This window comes from Ostrea edulis, chromosome 2 (genome assembly GCF_947568905.1).
Source record: "Ostrea edulis chromosome 2, xbOstEdul1.1, whole genome shotgun sequence".
Taxonomy (NCBI): domain Eukaryota; kingdom Metazoa; phylum Mollusca; class Bivalvia; order Ostreida; family Ostreidae; genus Ostrea; species Ostrea edulis.
In genome coordinates, this window is record NC_079165.1 from 75726852 (window position 1) to 75752363 (window position 25512).

General features: G+C 35.3%; 1 protein-coding gene and 2 long non-coding RNA genes across 7 annotated transcripts in view; all 3 read right to left on the reverse strand.

Moving 5' to 3' along the window:
- Positions 1-489: 489 nt before the first annotated feature.
- LOC130051591 (uncharacterized) lies at positions 490-2308 on the reverse strand. Its single transcript, XR_008799836.1, has 2 exons — positions 850-2308; positions 490-754 (listed from the first exon to the last, which is right to left on the reverse strand). It is a non-coding gene; the product is annotated as an uncharacterized LOC130051591 (long non-coding RNA).
- Positions 2309-3222: 914 nt separating this feature from the next.
- The window catches only part of LOC125681624 (uncharacterized), a 183429-nt gene continuing 161139 nt past the window's right edge, over positions 3223-25512 (reverse strand). The window contains exons 3-9 of one of the 4 annotated variants that reach the window (XM_056153635.1): positions 15673-15715; positions 13660-13811; positions 11797-11996; positions 10577-10710; positions 9894-10005; positions 7790-7932; positions 3582-3726 (exon numbers count right to left, since the gene is read on the reverse strand). In XM_056153635.1, the coding sequence (XP_056009610.1) occupies positions 7875-7932; positions 9894-10005; positions 10577-10710; positions 11797-11996; positions 13660-13811; positions 15673-15715 (699 nt within the window). In that variant the 3' untranslated portion in view covers positions 3582-3726; positions 7790-7874. Of the gene's footprint in view, positions 3727-7789; positions 7933-9893; positions 10006-10576; positions 10711-11796; positions 11997-13659; positions 13812-14454; positions 14577-15672; positions 15716-25512 lie in introns of those variants that run through there. The other 3 variants (XM_056153634.1, XM_056153636.1, XM_056153637.1) reach the window with 3 other exon arrangements.
- On the reverse strand, positions 16483-24915 carry LOC130051592 (uncharacterized). Of its 2 annotated transcripts, XR_008799839.1 has the most exons (4): positions 24051-24915; positions 23136-23280; positions 20266-20542; positions 16483-17234 (listed from the first exon to the last, which is right to left on the reverse strand). It is a non-coding gene; the product is annotated as an uncharacterized LOC130051592 (long non-coding RNA). The 2 variants fall into 2 exon arrangements; XR_008799838.1 differs by lacking the exon at positions 23136-23280 and having other exon boundaries at positions 24051-24360.

Below are 25512 nucleotides of genomic sequence, written 5' to 3' on the forward strand. Positions count from 1 at the left end.
CAAATGACATCAAGAAATAGGCCCGCGGGCCTTATGGCTCGCCTGGAGAGTCGAATTTCAAACGAATTTCACCGCAACTTTGCTTCAGAAGCTTATGATATGAAAAATTGATTATATCTAAAGTGTCTTAAAGTCGGAAACTAAATTGGGACTCATTTGTCTTTTTTTTTTTTTTAACTCCGAGTGCATCAACAAATCGGACGGAAGACCTACTCGTTGCTCGCAACGAGATCGTGTCTAGTTATTATCTATATTTGATATTTGTTTGTGTTTGTTTGATAAATTTATATAGATCGATAGAATTATTCTTTGCAGGATTCCTTAATCTATATATAAATACGAAGCATCCAGAGGAATCCCCAACATTCCAATAGAAAGTAGTTCCGGCCTTTTGTTGTTGTTTTTTCGTTGGCATACGATATTCCAATAATTTTTTAACTAATGAAAAGGCGTGTAAACATGTAAAATTAAATGATTCTAAAATACATGTAAGATGTCAAATTCTTTAATTCATGATAAGGAATAAATTTGTATTGTATACAATCAAACAGCATACATGTACTCGTATTACTGACAAAATATTGGTCAAAGTCAGGAGTCAGTTCTCACTTACAAATTGCTGTACTAAATCAAAACCGGTTCCAGCATTTTAGATAACCACAAACCTTGTTATCCATTGCAGGTATTTACAACAAGACCCACTTTCAACACAAAGTAAATGAGATCAGTGCAATAATCCAAACAGAAAGTCCACCTGTAACAAGGATGTTTGCTTCATTATCCACAAACAGTATCAATTTATCACTAGAATATACGTGTAATGTATGATTAGTAGGTGATGATACTCACAGTTGTTATGTTGGTGGCCTTTATTTCCTGATTTTATGTCAAGCACTCGAATCTTTTTAAAAACAAAACGAGTCTGTCGGTTTGCATTTCCATTGTTCCTTTTGTGACGTCTATATTTTGATTGCAGTAATCGACGTTTTCTTCCCGCAGCTGAAGTTGAAGCAGTAGCTGGATTTGATATTGTAGTTGTAGATGGAGCTGAAGTTGTGGCTGCAGTTATAGTTGGTGCTCGAGCTGGAGCTGGAGTTGTAGGTGTGGTGGTTGTAGTTGGAGCTGTGGTTGTAGCTGGAGTTGTTATTGTGGTTGTGTTGGTTGTAGTTGTTATTGGAGTTGTAGGTGTGGTGGTTGTAGTTGTAGTTGTAGGTGTGGTGGTTGTAGTTGTAGGTGTGGTGGTTGTAGTTGGAGCTGTGGTTGTAGCTGGAGTTGTTATTGTGGTTGTGTTGGTTGCAGTTATTGGAGTTGTGGTTGGGTTGGTTGTAGTTGTTATTGGAGTTGTGGTTGTGTTTGTAGCTGGAGTTGGAATTGCAGCAGTTGTAGTTATGCGATTCGTGCATACACTCTAGATAAAAATAATGTTGAATAGTCTCGGAGTAGCACAGTGGAAATAAAAGAAAAACATTGATTTTACTACTTATTCCAGGTCTTTGGCCATGGCTTGTACAATTACACGTTAAAACAGTAGGCTGTAAGACAACTTATAAGTTCTATAAGTCAGCACGACAATCAACAACATTTTGCATATCAACAGAACATTGCAAATCAACACTTAATTAACACACCAGTATATACACATGATAGGTCTAGTACAATCCCGTCACTGTAAGGAAATATACCACCATGGTGCGCCCGAAGCATGATGTCGACTATAGAATGTATTCATTTATTAGTGTTGACTATTAAGATGCATGTACTCACAAATTATGTAATAAAGTGTGCATGTTCAGAGAGAGAGCAATTGAATTCATATCGACACACACACACACACACACACACACACACACACACACGCACGCACGCACGCACGCGCGCGCGCACGCGCGCACACGCACACACGTCTCTGATTATGTTTGGACATCTGCACGGGTGCACATATATACATGTATCTTAGTGACGCTATGTAGCTAGAGTTTATATTCAGAGGGCAGTCTGGTCCAAATTTCAAATTGAGCAAGAACTTCCTCATTGGGATATACATGTATCTCGCTCCCGTACAGCACCCTTTGTGAGGTTTCTAAAATAGCATGTGAACCAATAAAAACATACCAACATGAACCAGAAACCAAAACGTGCTGTCCAGGCTCACATTTTATTGAGCAAGAAATAATATTTTTATATGATGAAGTTAGACAATAGAAAATTTTGTATTGATTAAATACAAACAAAAAATTCTTATTTAAAACTAGTGACGTATATGAATGGTTGTTGTTGTTCATATCAAAATCACAACAAAACGGAGTAACGTATGGAAATGAGGAACACCCCCACCCCACACAGAGTAGATAAAATTCCCGCGCTGATTGTGAATCGGGTAATCAATCGCCGTTTAAAAAGATGACACTGAAAGGTTTTTCTCACCCGAATGTTTATGCGATTTTATGTTCCAATTTTGGTAATAAGACAGAACATTTCTGTATACATCGATGGAATACTAGAAAAGACATAAATTGTCATTCAGTCATTGGAAACTAGTTTTCCTAACTTTACATATTCAAACACACCATGAGGATTTGTTTGGTGAACAATCATTTTCACAATATATTTTTTTATATCTCCTTCCTCGCAAAAAATCCAAATAATTTCATTTGATTAAAATGATGTGTTAATAATTGCATGGAAAGTGATTGATCTATTAATTACATGTCTATATCACGAATTTCCTTACTTCAGAACAGAGAAAAGATATAATTTGCATAATCTATTGCTTGCATAATGACAATGAAGCTGATCATACCCAGTATTCAGACTACATTAAAAGATAAGTAAGCAACACAAATACTCAGTTCCATTGCAAGAAAGAAAATTCGCATTTCCATTTTAATCTTAGAATTGTGGGTAATTTATACATCGTACAATCAGCTCGTGACAGTAACTTCAATACTTTTGATGAAGTAAAACTATAATAGAATTGTATCTTCGGGATACAAGCACCTCTAGATTCTGTTTCGTAATGTGTATGTACAATTATATATTACAGAACTAACAAGATGTGTTTGTGAAACACAAATGCCCCTGATAATGGCCAATTCCAAAGATGGCCAAGTCACAAGGACAAATATCTTGGTACAAGTAGAAATATCTTGTCAAGAAATGCTCATGTGCAATATGAAAGCTCTAATATTTATCATTTAGAGGTTATGACAAATGTCAGTTTTTAAAAAGTAGGTGAAGTGCCAAGGTCAAGGTCACAGGGTCAGGAATGTTGGTACCCACGGATAGGTCTTGTCACAAGAAATACTCACGTGAAATATCAAAGTTCTAGCACTTACTGTTCAAAAGTTATTAGCAGGGTTACAGTTTCAGACAGAATGACAGAGCCAGGACAAAAACAATATGCCCTGATCTTCGATCCCAGGGCATAAAAATGGTATTCCAGCTAATATAGTGTTGGCTCTAGTCTAAATATAAACAATAATGTGTTTCGTTCTCTTACATTGCCAGATAAACAAACGAGAGAGAGAGAGCGGTAGAGAGAGAGAGAGCGGTAGAGAGAGAGGTTGAGAGGTTACCTTCGTCACTTGAGAATACAGTCGAACATCACATCCAATCGTTATGTAATCATCGTGAGGGAATCGAAAACCATACATATTTGCATATATTAGGGTTGCATTCACTCTTTCAAAAGAATCAATAAGTGAATGATTTTTCACACATCCATATCTGTTAGAAATTAGAAAGACATATTAACAAGATCAACATGCACTGAGGGAGAAAACATATAACTTGAGAATGTACATGTGTGTGTGTGTGTGTTGGGGGGGGGGGGGGTACGCGCGCGCGCGCGCGCGCGTGTGTGTGTGTTATTTTCACGAGCAATGAATATGTTTAATGAAATTTTGGGGGACAAAGAAACTGTTTACAGCTCCTATCACAAGATAAATGGCTGAAATAGTATCGCTTTCCTCCGCTGTACTTTTCAACTGATGCCCATTTCTAAACGCCCATTTGATTATCACACAGCTTCTTTACAGACGTTTATGTATTCCCATCGGTTGCCAAAAACAGTCGAGGAAATGGATGAAAGGTGAAGATAACGAACAGTGATCAATTTCATAACTCCTATAGGCAATACAAAATAGAGAGTTGGGCAAACAGCCAGAGGTGGGATCAGGTGCCTAGGAGGAGTAAGCATCCCCTGTCGACCTGTCACACCCGCAGTGATCCCTATATCTTGATCAGGTAAACGGAGTTATATAAATTTCTCTGTTGGAACCATTTCATACAAGTACGTTCGACTTGAGGCGAGTTTTATCAACTTCAAAATGTTATTAGATGAATGTTATAAGATGCATAATTTGTACATTGTATTGCAGATATTGTCCACATACACGTGAATAGTGGAGCGTTCTGAGGCACCAGGCTAATTTGAGTAAAATGAACATGTAATTTTTTAATCGATTGATGAATATCGCAGAAAGTAATTTCATTTTTTATTACGACAGCTAGTGAAAATCTCGATAAGTTATATACAAATCGAAAGCTAGAGAGTGCGGTACAAAATGCCTTTCATTGACTATTTTTAATCGCCGAAATTGGGCACCCTGTAAAAGGAGTTAGAAGCCTTTCTATAATATACATATGAGGAGTACCCAGCTGCAGAGGGCCTGTAATTGTGACTGGGGTGCGCAACCATCTAAGTAAGTTACAGTAACATGATTTTAATCAGCAACGAGTTTTTGTCAAGGTATCTCCATACTCGCATTATCATCTGATAAAAGTTTGAAATGTGTATCTTTTTCAATTTATTAGAGTAAAAATTAATAAATTATCAAATAAAACATATTAGGTCATCATATAACAATGTCAGAAAATTGCTATTTTCCTTCAACAGCATCATTAAGATTTCACAAAAACTGGTTAAAACGATATAATGGCCTACATTTTTGCACTTGTAACCCTTATACCGGAAGATGGGGGCGCGCTTACGATTGCGGTCCTAAGCTTCACATAAATAGTATTAACAAACAGTGTATGATAAAGCTTGTTATCAAATTCTATAGTATACCAAGTTTTAACAGGTGTATATAATACTGAGGACTTCAATAGTAATCTGTTATTAAAACAACAGACACCTAGAATTAAAAGCACAATGAAAGCATATATTATGCTCGAGAAGGAAGGCGGCAAGGGTTGATTTTTCAGTTCTATTCATTGGTTAAATTAACATTTCCACTACCATTCACGACAATGCTTTTTTTAGGGGGGGGGGGGGCGGCTATCCGACTATAGATATCTCTCTGCACGTAAAAATAACCAAGTTTGTATGTGATAATAAGAGGAGGCAGACCCATTGTTGCTAGGAGCCTGATGATTGTTTTTGTGCTCATTTGAGTAATTGAAGTGCAAGAAGAGGTGTAAGTTGATGTACACAAAATCTAACTTTCAAGAGAATGAATCACACGCGAAAAAATATTTTAACAAAAATATACACTAGACATACCAATTCAAAATAATCAACATGCCTTATTCATTTGCACCTATTGTACATTTAGTAACAAGTAGTTTTGTTCAGTGTGAAACGATAACTTTATAATGTACATGTATGCGTTGGTTTTACATGTGTTTTTAGGCATATCGTATTGCATATATTTTGTGTTTTGGTTGTCGAAAATATTGATAAAAATCAATAATGAAGAATTGATGATATACTATGGACACCATGATTCTGATCTAAAGAAATTGAGGTCTAGGTAATATTTACATGTTTTATTACATCATGACCATGCATTGCTTGCGAGAAAACCACACTAGGGACACATACAAAAGTAATTAGTTACGAAGATATTTTGTTCAATTATACTATTTTTTAAAGTCATTACACTTAATTCTTAGAAAAATCCCTTAACTGAAAATTTATTGCAATCAAAAATTGTAAGTTTTCTATTTATTCCTTATATGGCACCGTCAACTGAGGACCGCAATTTGCTGCGCGCCTTATGTAATCAGGGGGAAATAACTCGCAAAGCGTTATGAAAAATGTAGGCCATAGCATTCATAATAATTTCACGAAAGTGTTTCGTTACAAAACTATTCAAAATTTCTGGAAAATCTATCGCATAATGAAAGCGTTAAAGGATTCAATAAAACAGAGTTTTCAATATTTTGAAACATATTATTGATTATCTAAATATAACTCAGACTTTTGAATTATTTTATGTTTAACAAGAATTTTTACAATAGCCATTGGAAAAGACTCCAACAAAATTTATGGTAATATAATGCATAAATCTGTGACATAACAAAATTTGAGTCCTGTTGGATCTTATTTTTAAAGAAATAAAATAGATATTGTCTTGCAATACAGTATTTCCATGAGTGATGTTTGCATGGTAACGTTCATAGAAGAATTCCTGCACATGCGCAAACATTTGTTGACTGGAAAGCGAGGTAAAATGTCTAAATTAACCTTAAAACTAGTAAAATATAAGATTTATATTAAAGATCAGTATTTGGATTGCCTTACGCGACAACTTATAATTCAAAACGAACGTTCCTTTGTCCAGGACTCTGCATGACGGGTAAAGTTTATGTACGCTTACGTTTTCCCATCGTCGAATGCTCACGGTTGATTACGTTTCATTCAGAGAGAGGAAGTGTAATCAACCAAGGGTATCAGACGATGACGTTTTCCTACTCTTCGTGAACGCTTTTATGAATGAAACATTCAGCATTGTTCCGACTGGTATTGTGTCCTACAAATAGGTTCACAATATATAAAATGAAATTAATTTGTATAAAAAACGGACATTTGCCCCCAATCGTAATTTTGATACCAATTTGTTTAAAGCACCTCGCACGCGCTTCCGTGATGATCGGGTATCTTCGTAAAATACTTGCCGAAATATATTGATAGTGATGTTCAGTGAAATGACGATTTTTAACAAAAGGATACCACAGGGTTGTATTTGTCAGGTTTACGCTAATTACATGCGAAGTTTAACATTCTACAATGTAACCATCACTTAACCTTTTCCAGATGAACACAAGATGATATAACAAATTGCATAAATTCTGCATCTAAAATTTGCCGCCGCTTACAGCTGTTATTGCTTTGAATAACTTATATTTCCAATGTTTTTGCCTTTGATATCTTTACCAATTGAAATGATAGCCATTTTCCTCGTGAATGTGTACAATGTGCGTACGAATCTTGATAATTATGATCCGACTATCTTAACGGATGGGAGTATCAAATTAAGGAATGAAAGTAAAATGCACGAGGGTATGAACATCAATGGTTCACGCCTCGTGTATTGTTGTTTGTTTCATGTCCAGTCGAGAAATTTTCACTCATATTCAAATGTCACCAGCTATAAGTGAAGAACCACGAATATAGACATATCCGTAGCTCTTCGATTGACCTTTGGCTCGCCAAAAAAGGGGGATGCTCAAAATGATGGGTTGATAGGTGTATGCTGTGATTCTGACATGCATTATGGTATTTGACGAATTTGTTAACCAGCTACAGTTGTTCTAAGAGAAACAGCATTAGTGATGGAAATAATATGTATAGATTATATCTCTAGTGTTGTCAAATACTGATTTGTGTAATTTAGATTATTCATATAGATTAAAATCAGCCTTTCACAAATTCTATGGTCGTTCTAACGATTTAGTTTGCCCATACAACCTATCATTGTGTCAAATGCTGTCTGACGTGTTTCATGCCAATTGTTAGGCCGTTCTTGGCATACTGATTTTGACTACGGATAATTCCGATTACCTGATCAGGATATAGGGCTCACGGCGGGTGTGACCGGTCGACAGGTGTGTGTGTGACCGGTCGACAGGGGGGGTGCTTACTTCTCCTAGGCACCTGGGTCAAACTCATCGAAGAAGTTCTGCACATTCGCAAACATTTGTTGACTGGAAAGTGAGGTACGAAGTCTAAATTGACCATAAAATTAGTATAATATAAGATTGAAATTTAATTTGTATAAAACACGGACATTGGCCCCCAATTGTGATTTTGATACCAATTTGTTACGAGCACCTCGCACGCGCTTCCGTGATGACAGGGTATCTTCGTAAAATACTTGCTAAAAGATATTAATAGTGATGTTCAATGAAATGACAAATTTTAACAAATGGACACCACAGGGTTGATTTGGTCAAGTTTATACTAATTACATGCGAAGTTTAACATTCTACAATGCAACATTCAGGTAACCATTTCCAGAGGAACACAGGGTGATCAATTAAATCGCTTAATTATTCCTCTTAGGCACCCGATCCCACCTATATCCAGGGTTCCGTGTTTGCCCAACTCTCTAGTTTGTATTGTTTATAGGAGGTATGAAAGTGATCACTGTTCGTTATCTTCACCTTTCATAAATCTATCTTTAATGTATTTTGGGACTCCACAAAATATTATTATTTTGAATGGCATGTATATACCCCACTGTGTCAATATCAAAGGGGCACCAGCTGTCATTTTGTCACTAAAAATTCAAGTAAATAAAAATTGCCCTATATCATATATCTCAGTAATAACACCAGTATTTAAATTGTTGAGTTACGGATGAGAAACAGCACTCACAATTCTTTGTTATGTAAACAAGGCTCGTGCTTTTTTTTTTTTTTTTTTTTTTTTTTTTTTTTTTTACATATTGATTGCTTGACAGAAATTATTATGTTTAAAACAAAATGAGGTGTGACATACACTAAAGGCTTCAGAATGAACTTGTAATTTGAAAAATCTGCTTTAAACGAAACTTTTACTAGTTTATCTAACCTATGTAAAAAAAAAAAAAAAAAAAAAAAAAAAAAAAAAAAACATGACACGAGCCTTGTTTACATAACAAAGAATTGTGAGCTCTGTATCTCCAATGTACCTTGACTACTGACATTCACAATATTTGCTGACCATTAGAAATACCTTAGTTAAGCATTGTATACATCAAAAAGGAAAAACAAAAATCAGCTTAAATCGTGTATATGCTCCTTTAATTATTTCAAACAATTTTCGACTTCAAAGCAGGCACATGGATATATGATTTTGGTGATTAAATAATTATTGTCTTGTTAGATAAAACATTATATATTTCGTTACACTAAAGTCGGTTATCTAACGTAGTTTTATTAGGTTTCTCTTGTTTTTGTACAAAATAAATGTTTTTATCAGTCATTAAAGGGGCAAGGACACGATTTGAGCTGAGAATATTCAAATTTTATTTTTCTAGTTTTAATGTTTAGAATGCTTAACAAAGGTATTTCTAATGGTCAGCGAAACTTTGAATGTCAGTTGTCGAGGTATATGGGAGATACAGAGCTCACAATTCTTTGTTATGTAAACAAGGCTCGTGCCATGTTTTAGCTTACATACATGTGGTTTAAATAATATGCTAATAAAAGTTCGATCAGAGCAGATTTTTTTCAATTTACTAGTTAATTCTTAACACAGCTAAACAGTTTCTAGTAATCGTCACATCTCATTTTGTTTTAAACATCATATTTTCTATTAAGCAGCCTATATGTCAACAAAACATGACACGAGCCTTGTTTACACAACAAAGAATCGTGAGTACTGTATCTCACTTGTAATGCAACAACCGATATTCAAATTTTGGTTGGCAATTAGAAATACTTTAGTTAAGCATTGTACATAAAATTGGAGAATCAAATTTGAGAATTTTCAGCTCAAAACGTGTCCATGTCCCATTAATATATACTCCTATGCCAATGAGAGATTTTGCGAAAAAAAGGTTTGTTATCACTTTGACAGCTAATGCCCCTTTTAAAATCCCTGAACCTATTCAGGGGTTAATTCTTATTGGTATCAGCTCAAATGGCGAATAAAGTATTCCACATTATCAAAACTATCTCACTGTGTAGAATTCCACAACTCTTCGGAGTTACTAGATCCTACATTTGGGTCTCTAGGGACAGTCACTCCTTCGAATGCCTCACATTTTTCCGGAACCACCCAATACTGGTGTGCTGTATGTCAAAAGACAGAAGAGTTAACAGAATCTGAATCATGCTCAATTTTACGCTTTTAAGCTGAAACATTAGAATACGATTGTGTTTCGATGGAAATATTGAGCAAAATAGCATATTAAAAACAGTGACAAGTAACACTTTCAAATGCGAAAGTTTTGCAATTTACTTTAAAACTTTTGCGATTTTGCTTTTAAAGATGAAGAGTGTATCTGAAGTTCTCATACGGAGTTTTAAAAAAGTATATGGCGTACGTTTAATCCTAGAACATTTACAATCGATCCCAAGTGTATGAATAATCCATACAATACAACACCATATCTACGTTTTGCTAAACTAGTTATTTTTAAAATTTATCATATGGGCATCGTTTCGGCAGATATATTTCTGACAACACAATGTTAAAATTGAAAAAAAAAAAAAAACAAAAAAAACACACCGTGATAACGTCGTCAAAATTCATAAGGCTATATTGAATTGGGACTCTGACTAAACATTTTTTTTTTTCGTGCATTGTTTTTCATGGTATTCAAACAAATTTTAAAAAGAGATAATCAGGGGGAAAACTCACTTCCAATGTATTTGATATACATGTAAAATTGTGTTCCTATGTAGATATTGTTGATGTCTTGAGCCTCCATGCTATTATCGTCCTTAAATCGCATCTCTATATCATTGGCCTCTGTGTCGGGATCGACAGAATCCCTGAAATTGAAGAGATTTATTATTCATTTGCATTTTTCCAAAAAAAAAAAAAAATAAAAATAAAATAATAACAAAAAAAAAATAATAATAAATATCGTTACATGTATATTTGTATAACGATTAGGGTTAAATTCTTCTCATACATGTATTTAGTGGACGTGGCGGTGATTATGTTCTTCTGGATACAAGAGTCATTACTTTGTAAGTCTTTAAACTTATGAAGGAATAACGTATTGTACTATCCCGCTAATTCTACCGAAAACATACATTTTTTGCAGTCTCTATCATTCAAGTTTTACAAACTCAAATTCAGCGTTCAATGTTGTAATTGTAAATAGAATGAGGAATGGGCAGCCACGTACCTCGTATTTTTTGAAATGAAGAAAATACATGCACATATGGTGCATAACTAAATTTACCTCGTCACATTTATATCTTTGATAGTTTTCGTACTTTTCTTATTCAATTATTGATTTTTTTCCAAGCATGAGGGCTTTCGCTCCCAGTATATATAGTCGAACACAAGGGAATGGACCATCGTCATAATGGCGGTAATTCCGGTGAAACTCTATTGTCTTTAGGTTAAACCTTATTTTACCCATGTAGCAAATAGCTTAGGAACCCGCAAGCAGAACTCTTCTTTTCATGAAGTTAAATTCAGTTGAAGTTCTTTTCAACACTTAATAGAAGAGTAACCGTTTGACAGAGGTGCAAGGGCATTGTTGTTATATTTATTGTATTGTCTTTTATTTTTCGGATTTGTTAATTTGTGTGTCACATCTCTTTGTATATATGTTAAAATACTCTTGTCAAATATTTCCTCAATAAATGACCATTCTTCTTTCTGACAAAGGTGTTATGATTCATTCTTATAATGGAGCATTATTTGTGCCGAACGGAGTATCACCTCATCATCTACACCTATATACGATTCTGTCAGACGTTCACCTCATCATCTACACCTATATACGATTCTACCAGGCGCTAAGACCGACAGCATGTAAATGCACAATGGTTTCAGTATAATAAACATCTATTTGGAATTTCAAAAGTGTTATAAGAATACATGTATGTAATTAAACCTACGCGTAGTCGAACACATGTTCAATATTCTGAGTGACTTCGTCGTTTGGAATGTCCTTACACATGATGGTAAATTTGTGAGCACCATGACCTCCTCTGTACATTGCAGTTGCTGTTTCGGTTGTTGTTGTGCTATCTGGTACATCTCTTTTCGTTCCATCGAAGATTGGATCGTAAACGATGATATTTACAGAAGAATAGCCCTATTGAATCAACACTCATGTATTAATAGGTTAATATTTCATTATGTAGTACATGAAATAAAATTTCCTGTAGATCAGCAATTTGATTTTGTTCTTCTGGGTATCACGGACTGTTAATTCCTTCTACAGGGGGAACAAGTCGTCCCTAAAATACCTGTATCACCTCTCTTACCTAACACCACGGTGAATATCATACGTCTCGTGGACCTCTCTAAAACACCTATATGTTGAATTGGAAGCTACATGTAATATGCTAATTTGTACAGTATACACAGAAAGGGGAGATATAGAACGGAACACAGCGCCCACAGACTAGTACGCCTAATCAATATCGCGTTCCTTGTCTTGTATTCAGCTTACGTTAAATTTATTTGTCTATTTTTATGCAAACAAATACATTTTGATTTTATGAACACATATCATGGATTGAGTAATTGCAAAGTCGAAATTGCAAGTTGATGATTGAATCAATTACGGTGCAGATCTGAAAGATTACTTAAGGTAACTCCATACTCGCAGTTTTATGTAAAACTTATATGGTACCAATTTTGATGCACCAGATGTGCATTTCGACAAATAATGTCTCTTCAGTGATGTTCAACCGAAATGTTTGAAATCCGAAATAACTATGAAGTTTTAGAGCTAAATATAGCCAAAAACAGCGTGCCAAAAAAGTGGAGCAAATTCGTCCAAGGATAAGAGCTATGCATGAGGGAGATAATCCTTAATTTTGAAATGAATTTCTAAATTTTATAACAACAATTAAATATACATCCGTATTTTCAAGCTAGTAACGAAGTACTTAGTTACTGGGCTGTAGAGACCCTCGGGGACTAACAGTCCACCATCAGAGGCCTCGACCCAGGGGTCATAATGTAAAACTTATACGGTACCAATTTTGATGCACCAGCTGCGCATTTCGACAAATAATGTCTCTTCAGTGATGCTCAACCGAAATGTTTGAAATCCGAAATAACTATGAAGTTTTAGAGCTAAATATAGCCAAAAACAGCGTGCCAAAAAAGTGGACCCAAATTCGTCCAAGGATAAGAGCTATGCATGAGGGAGATAATCCTTAATTTTGAAATGAATTTCTAAATTTTATAACAGCAATTATCTGATACAAGTTTAAAATGTGTATTTATTTCCATTCATTAGAGTTAAAACTAACAAATTATCAAATAAAATACATTGGTCATAACACTTTTAAGATGTGAGACGCACTTAAACAGAATCATATATCACCGTCAGAAAATTGCAATTTTCCTTAAACAGCATTATCAAAATTCCATACAAACTGGTTATGACGATATATTAGCATTCATAATAATTTCATGAAACTCTTATCTTCACAAAATTATACAAAATGTCTGTAGAAAATAAAGGAAATCTATTGCATAATAGACTTGATAAAGAAATCAAAAGAAACAGAGTTATTACCCTTGGATTCAATATTTTAATACGTATAATTGATTATTCATCTGTACCTTAGACTTTCGAAATATTTTATTTTTAACAAGATTTTTTACAATAACTATAGGAAAAGACTCCAACAAACGTTATGATCCTATCATGCATAAATCTAAATAAATCTTTGATTTTGCAAAATCTGATGACATCACAGTTGGGTGGAATTACTTTAAAACCTATAATTATACCATACCTCGGTTTTATTATTCAAACACTTATAAGAAATTATAACGGGTTGTGTTTGTGCTGTATAGTGCGTGTCGTCACATCCGCTATCTCCATCCAGTTTTATGGTGCTTGCAATGTGAAGTCCGGTCAGCTCTATGCAATCATTCTCTAAACACCCTGTAAGTGAGAAAGTTCCCCAGTTTACTTTCGGAGGGTCGGTGGTCTCTTCCCGGGTACATCGTATCTGGGTTCTCTCTTCCACCAACAAAAACTGGGCGCCACCAGATAACTGAAAAATTGTTGAGTGTGGCGGAAAACATCAAAACTAAACTAAACTAAACTAAACACCCTGTAGTAACAAAATAATGAACAGTGTATTCATTTCAAATTCCCCTTTCCTAACGCTTTCCATTTAGAAAAAAGTTTCCATTAATTGAAGACTTGCCCTAATCTTGATTATATTTTAGGCCATTCTATGTGGAGAAGTCTCATCTACGTACTGCCAACCATATTTTTGGGGAGGGGATTTCAGAATGGGGGAAGTCTCACTCTGTAATGCCGGTGTAGAGGCAAATTTTGACTCCCATAGAATAATGGATGGGGGTCATTTTTCGACGTCGAAAAATGACCCCCGGTCATTATTCTATGGGAGTCAAAATTTGCCTTTACACCTGCACTGGGAACTGAACACAAATGTACCGATCTGACGTCAGGAATGTTACCACAAGACTAAACATTTGTCATTTTGGCTTCGTGGTAACGTTCTTGACGTTCGTCAAGGTACTCTGGGTCCCCTGTGTCTGCATGTTTCGTGTCATACCTTGGTGGGTCTGTCCCGTGTGTCAAAGTTACATTTGAAATGAGAAGGCCTTGTATTTAACACACCTGTGTTGGCTAACTCTGAGGACAGTATATTATGTACATATAAACGTTCAGCGTAAACAATTAGTAAAACAATGTTTGAGGCGAACTGCGATTTAACTTGTGGCACTGATAAGATTTCTAAATCTCCAAATGGTGATAGATATGGAAAAAATACTTGAAAAATATTTGATAGAAAATGCACATAATCATACAAAATGACAGATAAAAGATTCCCTGTACTTGTCTGCTGGGGTAATTTAGACTAGTAGTGTAGACGGTAATCTATCAGTTGTCTATCCAACGTGTTACAGGGGATCTGTTTGGAAAAACATTATCATTTTAAAGATAAAATTTAATCTGACAAATAAATATAATTTGTTTTTTTTTTAATTTTCAGCATTACCTCAATGGCTTTGTAAAACCCTGTGGTTCAACATATTTTTGCACTAATGTAAAAACGGTTACCTGTAGTCATCTTAATGATGAACCCAACAAATGTAGTATCAGTAATGAATGCAGTACATGTGATCTAACTGTAGACGCCATCTTATTACATGTGTACTTACTGTAGACGCCAGCTTACTACATGTGTATTTACTGTAGACGTCAGCTTACTACATGTGTATTTACTGTAGACGTCAGCTTACTACATGTGTATTTACTGTAGACGTCAGCTTACTACATGTGTATTTACTATAGACGTCAGATTACTACATGTGTATTTACTGTATATGTCAGCTTACTACATGTGCATTTACTATAGACGTCAGCTTATTACATGTGTACTTACTGTAGACGCCAGCTTATTACATGTGTATTTACTATAGACGTTAGCTTACTACATGTGTACTTACTGTAGACGCCAGCTTATTACATGTGTATTTACTGTAGACGCCAGCTTATTACATGTGTACGTACTGTAGACGCCAGGTTACTACATGTGTATTTACTATAGACGTCAGCTTATTACATGTGTACGTACTGTAGACGCCAGCTTATTACATGTGTATTTACTATAGACGCCAGCTTACTACATGTGTATTTACTGTAGACGTCAGCTTATTACATGTGTATTTACTGTAGACGCCAGCTTACTACATGTGTATTTACTATAGACGTCAGCTTATTACATGTGTACTTACTGTAGACGCCAGCTTACTACATGTGTACTTACGGTAATGTGGATGCTGCCAGTCATTCGGGGAGATTGTGAATGCCTGAAAAATAGAGATATTCTAATGTCCTTTTCTCTGTATTATATATCTATCTCCAGTGTTTTTGTCTTTGATGTCTCTACAAACTGTACTGATAACCATTTCCTCTTAAATGCGATGTAAATATGAAAATGTACGTAAGAATGTTGATGAATATAGTACATCTATTTTAACGGCTAGGATCCCCGAAAGAAATGAAATTAAAAAAACCTAATAAATTTCATGTTTGAAAATACTTTGCTGTCGTAAAGCATCACCCTCGTGTATTTTCAAAAATGAACGACATTGCGTGGACCCTGAAGTACAGTCACAATGTAGTATTGAGATGAAAAATGCAGTTTCCGCAAAGCTGAAACACTGCGGAAACACTACGGAAACTTAGGTATACATAAGGTTTCTGCCAAGTTTCCGCTTGGAAACTTCAAGTTTCAGCAAGATTCCGCACTCCGGAAACTTAGGGTGTCCACGAATCCATATGGTTTCCGCAACGGAAACTTGCTGAAACCTCAAGTTTCCGCGAGTTTACACAGCCATAAACCATTGACATACATATGGTTTATCATAAGTTTCCGCAGGCGTAAACCATCAACATGCATATATGGTTTATCATAAGTTTACGCATACATAAACTATATTGGTTTATATATGGTTTACGTCAAGTTTCCGCATGCATAAGCTACTGATATGCAAATGGTTTCTGCATACATGCATTTGATATCAAGTTTCCAACTTGATGCTCAAAGACCTTCTACTGTACAGAGAATACAAGCCACAATTTGACAGTTTTATTCATTCTTAAATATTATAATATTCACACAAATGAACTTGATGTAATAATACTGATACACTAGTACTAAAGCAGAACAAATCTGTATAAATATATCAAGGTAACTCCATACTTGCAATATTCTCTGATAAAAGTATCAAAAATGCATTTATTTCAATTTATTAAAGTTAAAATTAATAAATTATCAAATGAAATATATAGGTCATCACACTTTTTAAGATGCTAGACATAATTAAACAGTATCAATTATAAACATCCGAAAAATTGCAATTCTCCTTCAACAGCATTATTAGAATTTCATAAAAACTGGTTATAACGGTATAATATTATTAATTGTGACCTTGAGCTTTTGGCTCAGGTGAGCTAGAAATGAGGAAATTAAATATAACTATTAACAGTAATAGCATCATTTATAAGTAGAGGAAACGGCCCACTCTTGAATGCTCCTAGGTGGTGGGGTCATAGTCATTTCCGTTCTACTTCTAATGGCCTTGGCTTTTTGTCTCTTTAATTGAAATTGCAAAGATTCAGCATACTCTCTGTCCAGGTCGCACTTAACATTACGCAGCAGGGATGACTCCCATATAAATGGTAAGACCTTCCTCTGGGTGGCTTCCTCATCATCCATTACTTCTGGAGACGTTGCCTCCTTAGCACCTTTTTAATCTTTTTTTTTTTGTCCTTGGTCGAAAAATAGGAATCTCTCTCCAGCTGGGCCTTTCGACTCTTTAGTTTCTGTAAAAAGATGTGCAATGAATTATAACGATACTGATGGTGAACTTATACTAGCAATATTCGTATATAGGATACTTCTGCATAGAATCCAAAGAAATGTCATTCTAGCACTCAGTATCTTGTTTAACACATCATGTGTACTAACACTTCTTATTATACAGTAAATTTCATATTATATCTGACTGTCCTTCACACAAACCTAATTTCTATGAAAATAAATTGTTATATAATTCTCAATTGGGATCTTTACAGATGTTCCCTAAACATCAATGAGTACAGAATCCAAAAATGTATTTGCAACATAAATTTCAAAACTATTAATTCAAATCCAAACAAGAGATGTTTGTAAAACATATATGCAAAGAGTTTTTTTTAGATATTGAGTGGTCAGTATCTTCCTATGTCCAGTTTGACCTTTGACCATGTGACCTCAAAATCCCTTGGAGTCATCTACTTCTTAAGATGTACCAGTGTATCAAGTTTGATGTCTGTCAAGCAAAGGGTTCTCGAGATATTGAGTGGACAGTACCTCCCTATCTCCAGTTTGACCTTTGACCATGTGACCTCAAAATCACTAATGGTCATTTATCTTAAGATGTACCAGTGTAGCAAGTTTGATGTCTGTCAAGCAAAGGGTTCTCAAGATATTGAGTGGTCAGTATCTTCCTATTTCCAGTTTGACCTTTGACCATGTGATTTCGAAATCACTACAGGTCATCTACTTCTTAAGATGTACCAGTGTACCAAGTTTGATGTCTGTCAAGCAAAGAGTTCTCAAGATATTGAGTGGTCAGTATCTTCCTATGTCCAGTTTGACCTTTGACCATGTGACCTCAAAATCACTAAGGGTCATCTACATTTTAGGATGTACCGGTGTACTAAGTTTGATTTTTGTCAAACAAAGGATTCTCAAGATATTGAGCAGACAGTATATTCCTGTGTCCAGTTTGACACTTGATCTTTGACCATGCTACATCAAAATCAATGGAGGTCACCTACTCCTTACAATGTACTTGAGCACCAAATTTGATGTACAGCGGACTGAAATAAAATTCAAACTAGATTTGTAACTTGTTATGGCAAAGCAATGTACTAAATATCAAATGTATATCTGTAAGAACAGAGAAAAAAGTGCTGAAAACTGATCTGACAGACAGACGGACGGAGTGCAAACCTAAAGTCCCCTTCCATTTTGTCGGTAGGGGACTAAACACAACCTCTAAGAGATCGTATCATAGTGCTTTGTAAAAGAGAGGTGACTTTGACTTAAAAATGCTCAATTTGTTTGAAAAATGCAAACATTAGAAAATATATGTATGGCCTTGACCTTTGACCCTAAATTCAAGGTCGAAAGAGTAAGAACCAGAATTAAGAAAACCTAAACTGTCATAGTATCAAAGATATTCAAGTCAAAACATAAAATTAAAGGGATGGTAACTGGAGTTGACAAGAATTCAAGGTCACAAAACATCTACTGTATTTGAGAAGAGCTAGAGCTCAAACAAAAAAACTGCAGACATTCAAGGGCAATAACCAGGTTTAAGGGTCTTCAGATCCCTTCGATTGATCTCTCACTGGATTTTTTTTTCAAGTGAATTCATGAGTAAATGTTTTGTGTCTCTGTATCTTTCGATTTAGTAACTAAGAATAGCAATAACAATTTTTTTTTAAAGCAAGTCAGTGTTTAGCAAATGTTTGATGTTCCTAGAATTTAAAGTTAGAGAAAAGTAATAAAAACAAGGATCAGAGTCAAAATTCAAGTATGTAGGTTGATATCTGATTATTTCTCAAAAAAGCATTGTATTATGAACTAACAAGAGGCCCATGGGCCACATCGCTCACCTGAGTCACCTTGGCCCATATTTGAAGACTTTCCATATATATTTGCATGTAAAACCTTAGTCCCTATTATGGCCCCAACTACCCCTGGAGGCCACGATTTTTGAAAACTTGAATCTACACTAGGTCAGAAAGCCTTCATGTAAATGTCAACTTCTTTGGCCCAATGGTTCTTGAGAAGAAGATTTTTAAAGATTTTTCCTATATTTGTATGTAAAACTTTGACCCTCCCTCACTTGTGGCCCCATCATACCCCCAGGGGCCATGATTTGAAAAAACTTGAATCTGCACTATGTCAGAATGTTTTCTTGTAAATATCAGCTTTTCTGGCTTAGTGGTTATTGAGAAGAAGATTTTAACTATATATTTGTATGTAAAACTTTGATCCCCTATTGTGGCCCCATCCAACCCCCGGGGCCCATGATTTGAACAAACTTGAATCTGCATTATGTCAGGAAGCTTTCATGTAAATCTCAGCTTTTCTGGCTTAGTGGTTCTTGAGAAGAAGATTTTTAAATTTTTTCCCTATATATTTGTATGTAAAACTTTGATCCCCCCTTGTGGCCCCATCCTATCCCCGGGGGCCATGATTTGAACAAACGTGAATCTGCAATATGTCAGGAAGCTTTCAGGTAAATTTCAGCTCTTCTGGCCCAGTGGTTCTTGAGAAGAAGATTTTTAAATGACCCCACCCTATTTTTGCATTTTTTGATTATCTCCCCTTTGAAAGGGACATGGCCCTTCATTTGAACAAACTTGAAAGCCCTTCACCCAAGGATGCTTTTGGCCAAGTTTGGTTGAAATTGGCCCAGTGGTTCTGGAGAAGAAGTCGAAAATGTGAAAAGTTTACAGACGGACGACGGACAAAATGTGATCAGAAAAGCTCACTTGAACCTACGGTTCAGGTGAGCTAAAAAGTGTTTCAATATGTCTTAAAGAGTGATAGCATTTTGATGGTAAGAAAAAATAATAAACAGAACAATATCAATATGACTTTCAACAGAAAAGTCATCCTCACAAGTCAAGGTTTTGTGATTACGTACTCTCCACACAAAGAGTGACTTGTGAGGATGCAGAAAAGTGGAAAGCTCTAAATACATGGATCTCAATGCTCATTACAATTGTTTCTTTTTCTTGTCATAGTGACTATCCTTCAACTGTTCAGTAATGAATCCTTAAATGGTATGCTCACATAAAACTGGTATCCTAGCTTCTTACTTCTGTGGTGCTTTTAACATGTTTAATCAAAATGGTCTTCTGACACCAAAACTTGAGTCACTATGGTCCTTGTCCAGATCCGTCTTGTTGCTTCCTAGATGAATAGACTACCACTTTACTGAATCAAGATGGACTTGTGACAGGAGGAGTGTTCATCCATTGTAACACTGAAAGTTGGTTCCATTCTCATGGGCTGTCTTTCATATCATATGGGGAGTCAGTCATGGAATGCATCTTCTGCTCATCTAGTTCTAAAAAAACGGTAAACAAAAATTAATCCTATGTAACATATGGTATATCAAGACTGAGTAGACACACCGTTACTTTGCTCAATTCTGTCTTCACTTTGCCAGTGGCTGATTTAAAAACACACACACATTGAGACCAAAAATAAATAAGAGACCCATGGGCCACATCGCTCACCTGAGTCACCTTGGCTCATATTTTAAGATTTTTCCTATTCGCATGTAAAACTTTGATCCCTATTGTGGCCCCAACCTACTCCCAGGGGCCCTGATTTTTACAAAATTGAATCTGCACTATGTCATGAAGCTTTCATGTAAATGTAAACTTCCCTGGCAAGTGATTTTTAATGATTTTCCCTATATATTTGTATGCAAGATTTTGATCCCCTACTGTGGCTCCATCTTACCCACGGGGACAATGATTTTTACAAACTTGAATCTGCAGTATGCCAGACAGCTTTCATGTAAATTCCCACTTTCCTGGCCCAGTAATTATTAAGAAGATTTTCCCTATATATTTGTATGTAAAATTTCAATCCCCTAATGTCGCCTCATCTTACCCACCCCCCCTCCCGGGGGGCCATGATTTTAACAAATTTAAATCTGCACTAAGTCAGGAAGCTTTCATGTAAATTTCAGCTCTTCTGGCCCAGTGGTTCTTGAGAAGAAGATTTTTAAATGACCCCACCCTAGTTTTTGCATTTTTGTGATTATTTCCCCTTCGAAGGGGACATGACCCTTCATTTGAACAAACTTGAAAGCCCTTCACCCAAGGATGTAAAAATGTAAAGAGTTTACAGATGGACAGATGAAGGACAACAGTCGATCAGAAAAGCTTACTTGAGCTTTCAGTTCAGGTGAGCTAATAAAAGAAATAGTGGTATAGGATTTAACATAATATATATATATACACACACAAGCACATGAAGATAAGCAAATCCATTACTCATTATCATATAATAATTCTATTATGTTGTACATGTATTTATATTAAACTAGAATAAACCTTGCAAGTTACCTAAAAAGCCTCAAAACCCTGCAGCCCTATCCCCCCTTTAACAAATCCTGGACCCACCACTGCATGCATTTCAGGATTCTAAAATAGCAAATTTTATTGCTGGTAGTGTTTTTGGTACAGTAATTTTAATTAGATTCATTTTGTGTATGCTACACCAGAGAAATTTGATGAGGATGAAAATGGAGGATATGTACATTTTGAAATTGAAAACTTTTAAATTTACTTTCTTTAGTCAAAAAATGCTGTTTTAGTAAAAAGTAATCGAGGAAAAAATAAAATTAAAACCCCTGCCAAATTCCTACCAGTGATGTACAGCACAGCAGTCGACGTGCTAACCCACTAAGTTACTCAGCTAGGCAATGAAAGCCAAAAGGAGAAGACATATATTGTTAATATTTATATTTTCATACATGGTTTAAAAGGACAGACATTATCATGCTGTAGAGTACCCCCTTAAGTTAAAGCCTTTATTTTAAAAAGATGAAAAATGTCTAATTTTATAGACCTGACTGAAACAACAGAGTAATTTTATTGTATTGTGGGGTAAATAAAAATTGAACTACAGTATGTCAAAAAATGTGAACTTTTTTTCCCCTGAAATGATGAAAATGGACACTTAATTTATGTTAATATTATAAGTAAAATTAATACAGTTTATAAAATCTGAATTTTGTTCTTTTCTCTATTGTATCTAATAAAATGGGTCTCTATTATGTAGAGGGAGGGGTGAAATACTTATAGGTTATAGACTTTGTATGGGAAGATATGACGACCGAGTTTTTTGGCGCGTAGACGGACCGAGCTTGCGAGGTCCGTTCGCGACAAAAAACGAGGTCGTCATATTTCCCATACAAAGTCTATAACCTTTTTATTATATACTTTCAATTTCATTTAGAAACTAACAATAATTTTATTTTTAACAATAACTTTATCGGTTTAACTGAGTAAAAGATGAAAAACACGAAAAATTTGAAAATTAACGGCGTAGAAATTTGATTGTGACGAAATGTTTGCGGGCCGGAATGTTTCCGGGCATATATCGTGTGATATATGCCCGCAAACTTTTAAAGAAAAAAGAAGAGATGAAATTGAAAGTATATAATAATTTTTAATATTATAGTAATTTAGCAGATGTCCTTGAACCTTTGCTTTATTTACATACAATGAGCATATACACACTTAGTCCAAAGTATCTGATGTTTTTCTGGCTTTTTTTTTATGATTTTGATATTTACCGTGCCAGGAAAACGTCAGAACCGGCTCCATTACGTAAACTGGAAATTCACCCCCTCCTTTTAAAGGCGGCATTCTCGGGCCCATTTTATATACTTTGGAGTCGAATTCAATGTTAAACTCATAATTAATCAATAAAACGATTCCAGTTTACGTAATGGTGCCGGTTCTGACATTTTCCTGGCACAGTAAATATCAAGAGCCAGGAAAACGTCAAATATTTCGGATTAATACAAACTATATGTATAGAGTACGGGCGATTTCAACGTTATAATATCATATGAATAATAAGGGGCCTCCGTGGCCGAGTGGTTAGAGCATCGAGCTCAAAATCACGCGGCCTCTCACCTCTGTTGGCGAGGGTTCCAATCCCGCTCATGCGGTTAAGTGAGAAAGTTTTCCAGTTTACTTTCGGAAGGTCGATGGTCTCTTCCCAGGTACATTGTATCTGGGTTCTCTCTTCCACCAATAAAAACTGGGCGCCACCATATTACTGAAAAATTGTTGAGTGTGGCGGAAAACATCAATCAATCAATCATATGAATAACATCTTTGCACATGTTCTATACTGAAAATTTGAAATTGTTACAATACCAAAGAGAAAAATATATCATATGACAGAAAATTTTAAACAAATTTGTATACAGCTTAGAACTTGATAGCCTTGGTCAATACAGCTAAAATATTGCAACATTTTCCCAATGATATGAATATATAGCCCTGTGCATTGTGACTTACTTTTTCATTGTGACATTGTATGGTGTGATGTGCATTGCTCAACTTGAAGGTACATTTATGTACAGCACTGAGACTTTTGGGGGGATTTGCCTTAACTTAGCTGTGTAGCAGTGAGGGTTCTTAATCGTGCCAATACCTACCGTGATATGGGGCCTTTGGTTTTAATATCATGCCTAAAACACCTGTGCCTTTCACTTCTAATGCTGAGGGATTTAATTTGATGCTGCACCATAATTGAGAATAGAAACTATTTCTAGGACTAAAAAATTCGGATGGCTGACTGGAAATAGTTTGTAGATATTTGTATGGCTAATATGCAAGAGTCGTAATATCATTTGGTCCCTACATACATTACTGTATACAGTATTATACGTAATACCCCCCCCCCCCCCCCCCCCCCCCACTAAATTTCTCAAACACTACAATGCAAAACCATTTCAAATTTCACATAAACTAGATCTATATAAGGACCTTGTAATCACAACACAAAATCAAACGTTATATGTAAAACCTTTCACCACTTACTGGAACATCCCATCATTGTTTGTATAAGGCATACTGCATGCTTGGAGGTTGTCCTTGCATTTCGTATTTCCTTATCATTAGAATGAATATTCCTGCATCGACCTGTTCATCCTTTAATCCATAGATTTATCGTTTAGAAGGCCACACACAACATATGCACTACCCCATGCAAATGCAATGATGAATCCGCAACATCGCGTCGTGAATGAAAATGTATCAAGTCAACACCGGAAATACCTACAATGATATATAGAGAGAAAGAATAGGTTAGATAACGTTCTGTTTCCGAATCGGGACAGGATATTTTTAAACTTTTTTTGTATTTAAAATTCGAAAAGGTGAATATCAAGCATGTTTTGATGTGTTCTGTTGTGATTATGAAATGAATATTAAATATCATTGCTCTTTTATGAGAAAAGGAAAATTTGTATATAGTCAGAGATAACATGATATCCCGTCAAAAATCGTTTAAATGAGACGGCAATTGCCAGTATTGGCTATGGACAGACTCATACTAAAATATTCAGTGAGGATGCATAATGGAAGATTGTTTTAAAAAGTTCCAGAAATTTTTACTCAATACCCTCTAAAAGACATACCTGAACGATGCCCAACAACAGTAGACGTCTCCTATTCTCAGAAAAATCTGTGGATCTTCCATTCATTCAAAACATGACATGGTTCCATTTGAGTCACGCTAGGTTTTCTCTCACAAACAACAATCAATTTTGCCCGCCGAAAATTACAACCAATCAGCGATCAGGAGAGGATTTATGGGAAAACATACTTTTATAGATATATAATTTATTTTGCGTGTAAATTGTTTCACAAACGCCTGAATTTAAAAAATCATGCATGTGTTAAATTTCTGCATTGTTTTTCTATATCATAGGATTTTTTTTAAATGGCGTCCCTGCGACCCTAAGTTCAAAATGGCCGCCCTTTGTTTACAATTTTAAATGTAAATAATCTGTAGTGTGCTTTATGTTGTATTATAATGAAAAGTTTACGTTTATTAGAGGTCTAAAAATCATGAAATAAACTCAATACCGGTGTAGCATACAGTCACACAAACTTTCTTCTGCATCTTTATGGGGTATTATAAGGTGCCCCTCTTCTGCCCGACTTTTCTCTGTTCTCACAATATGAGCTATAAAGCAAGGGTATATACAAGACTGGACATTCTGCATGTGAGATATCCAAATACATGGAAATGTTTTGAAGAATGAACTGCTTTTTTCTTAGCAACACATTAATTTCGACTCGCAATTGTCAAGGATATTTGTAAACACATGTACATGTACGTGTGCCCCTCAACCATCTACTTTCATTTAAAGTGGTTTCTTAACTTCTGGAGTCACAATTTTTACTGAACTAAAACGTTGAAATCCTTAGATGATAGATGAAACACAGGAACTATATACTAAATTCAAGTAATTGCTTAAGTTTCTTTTTCTCTAAT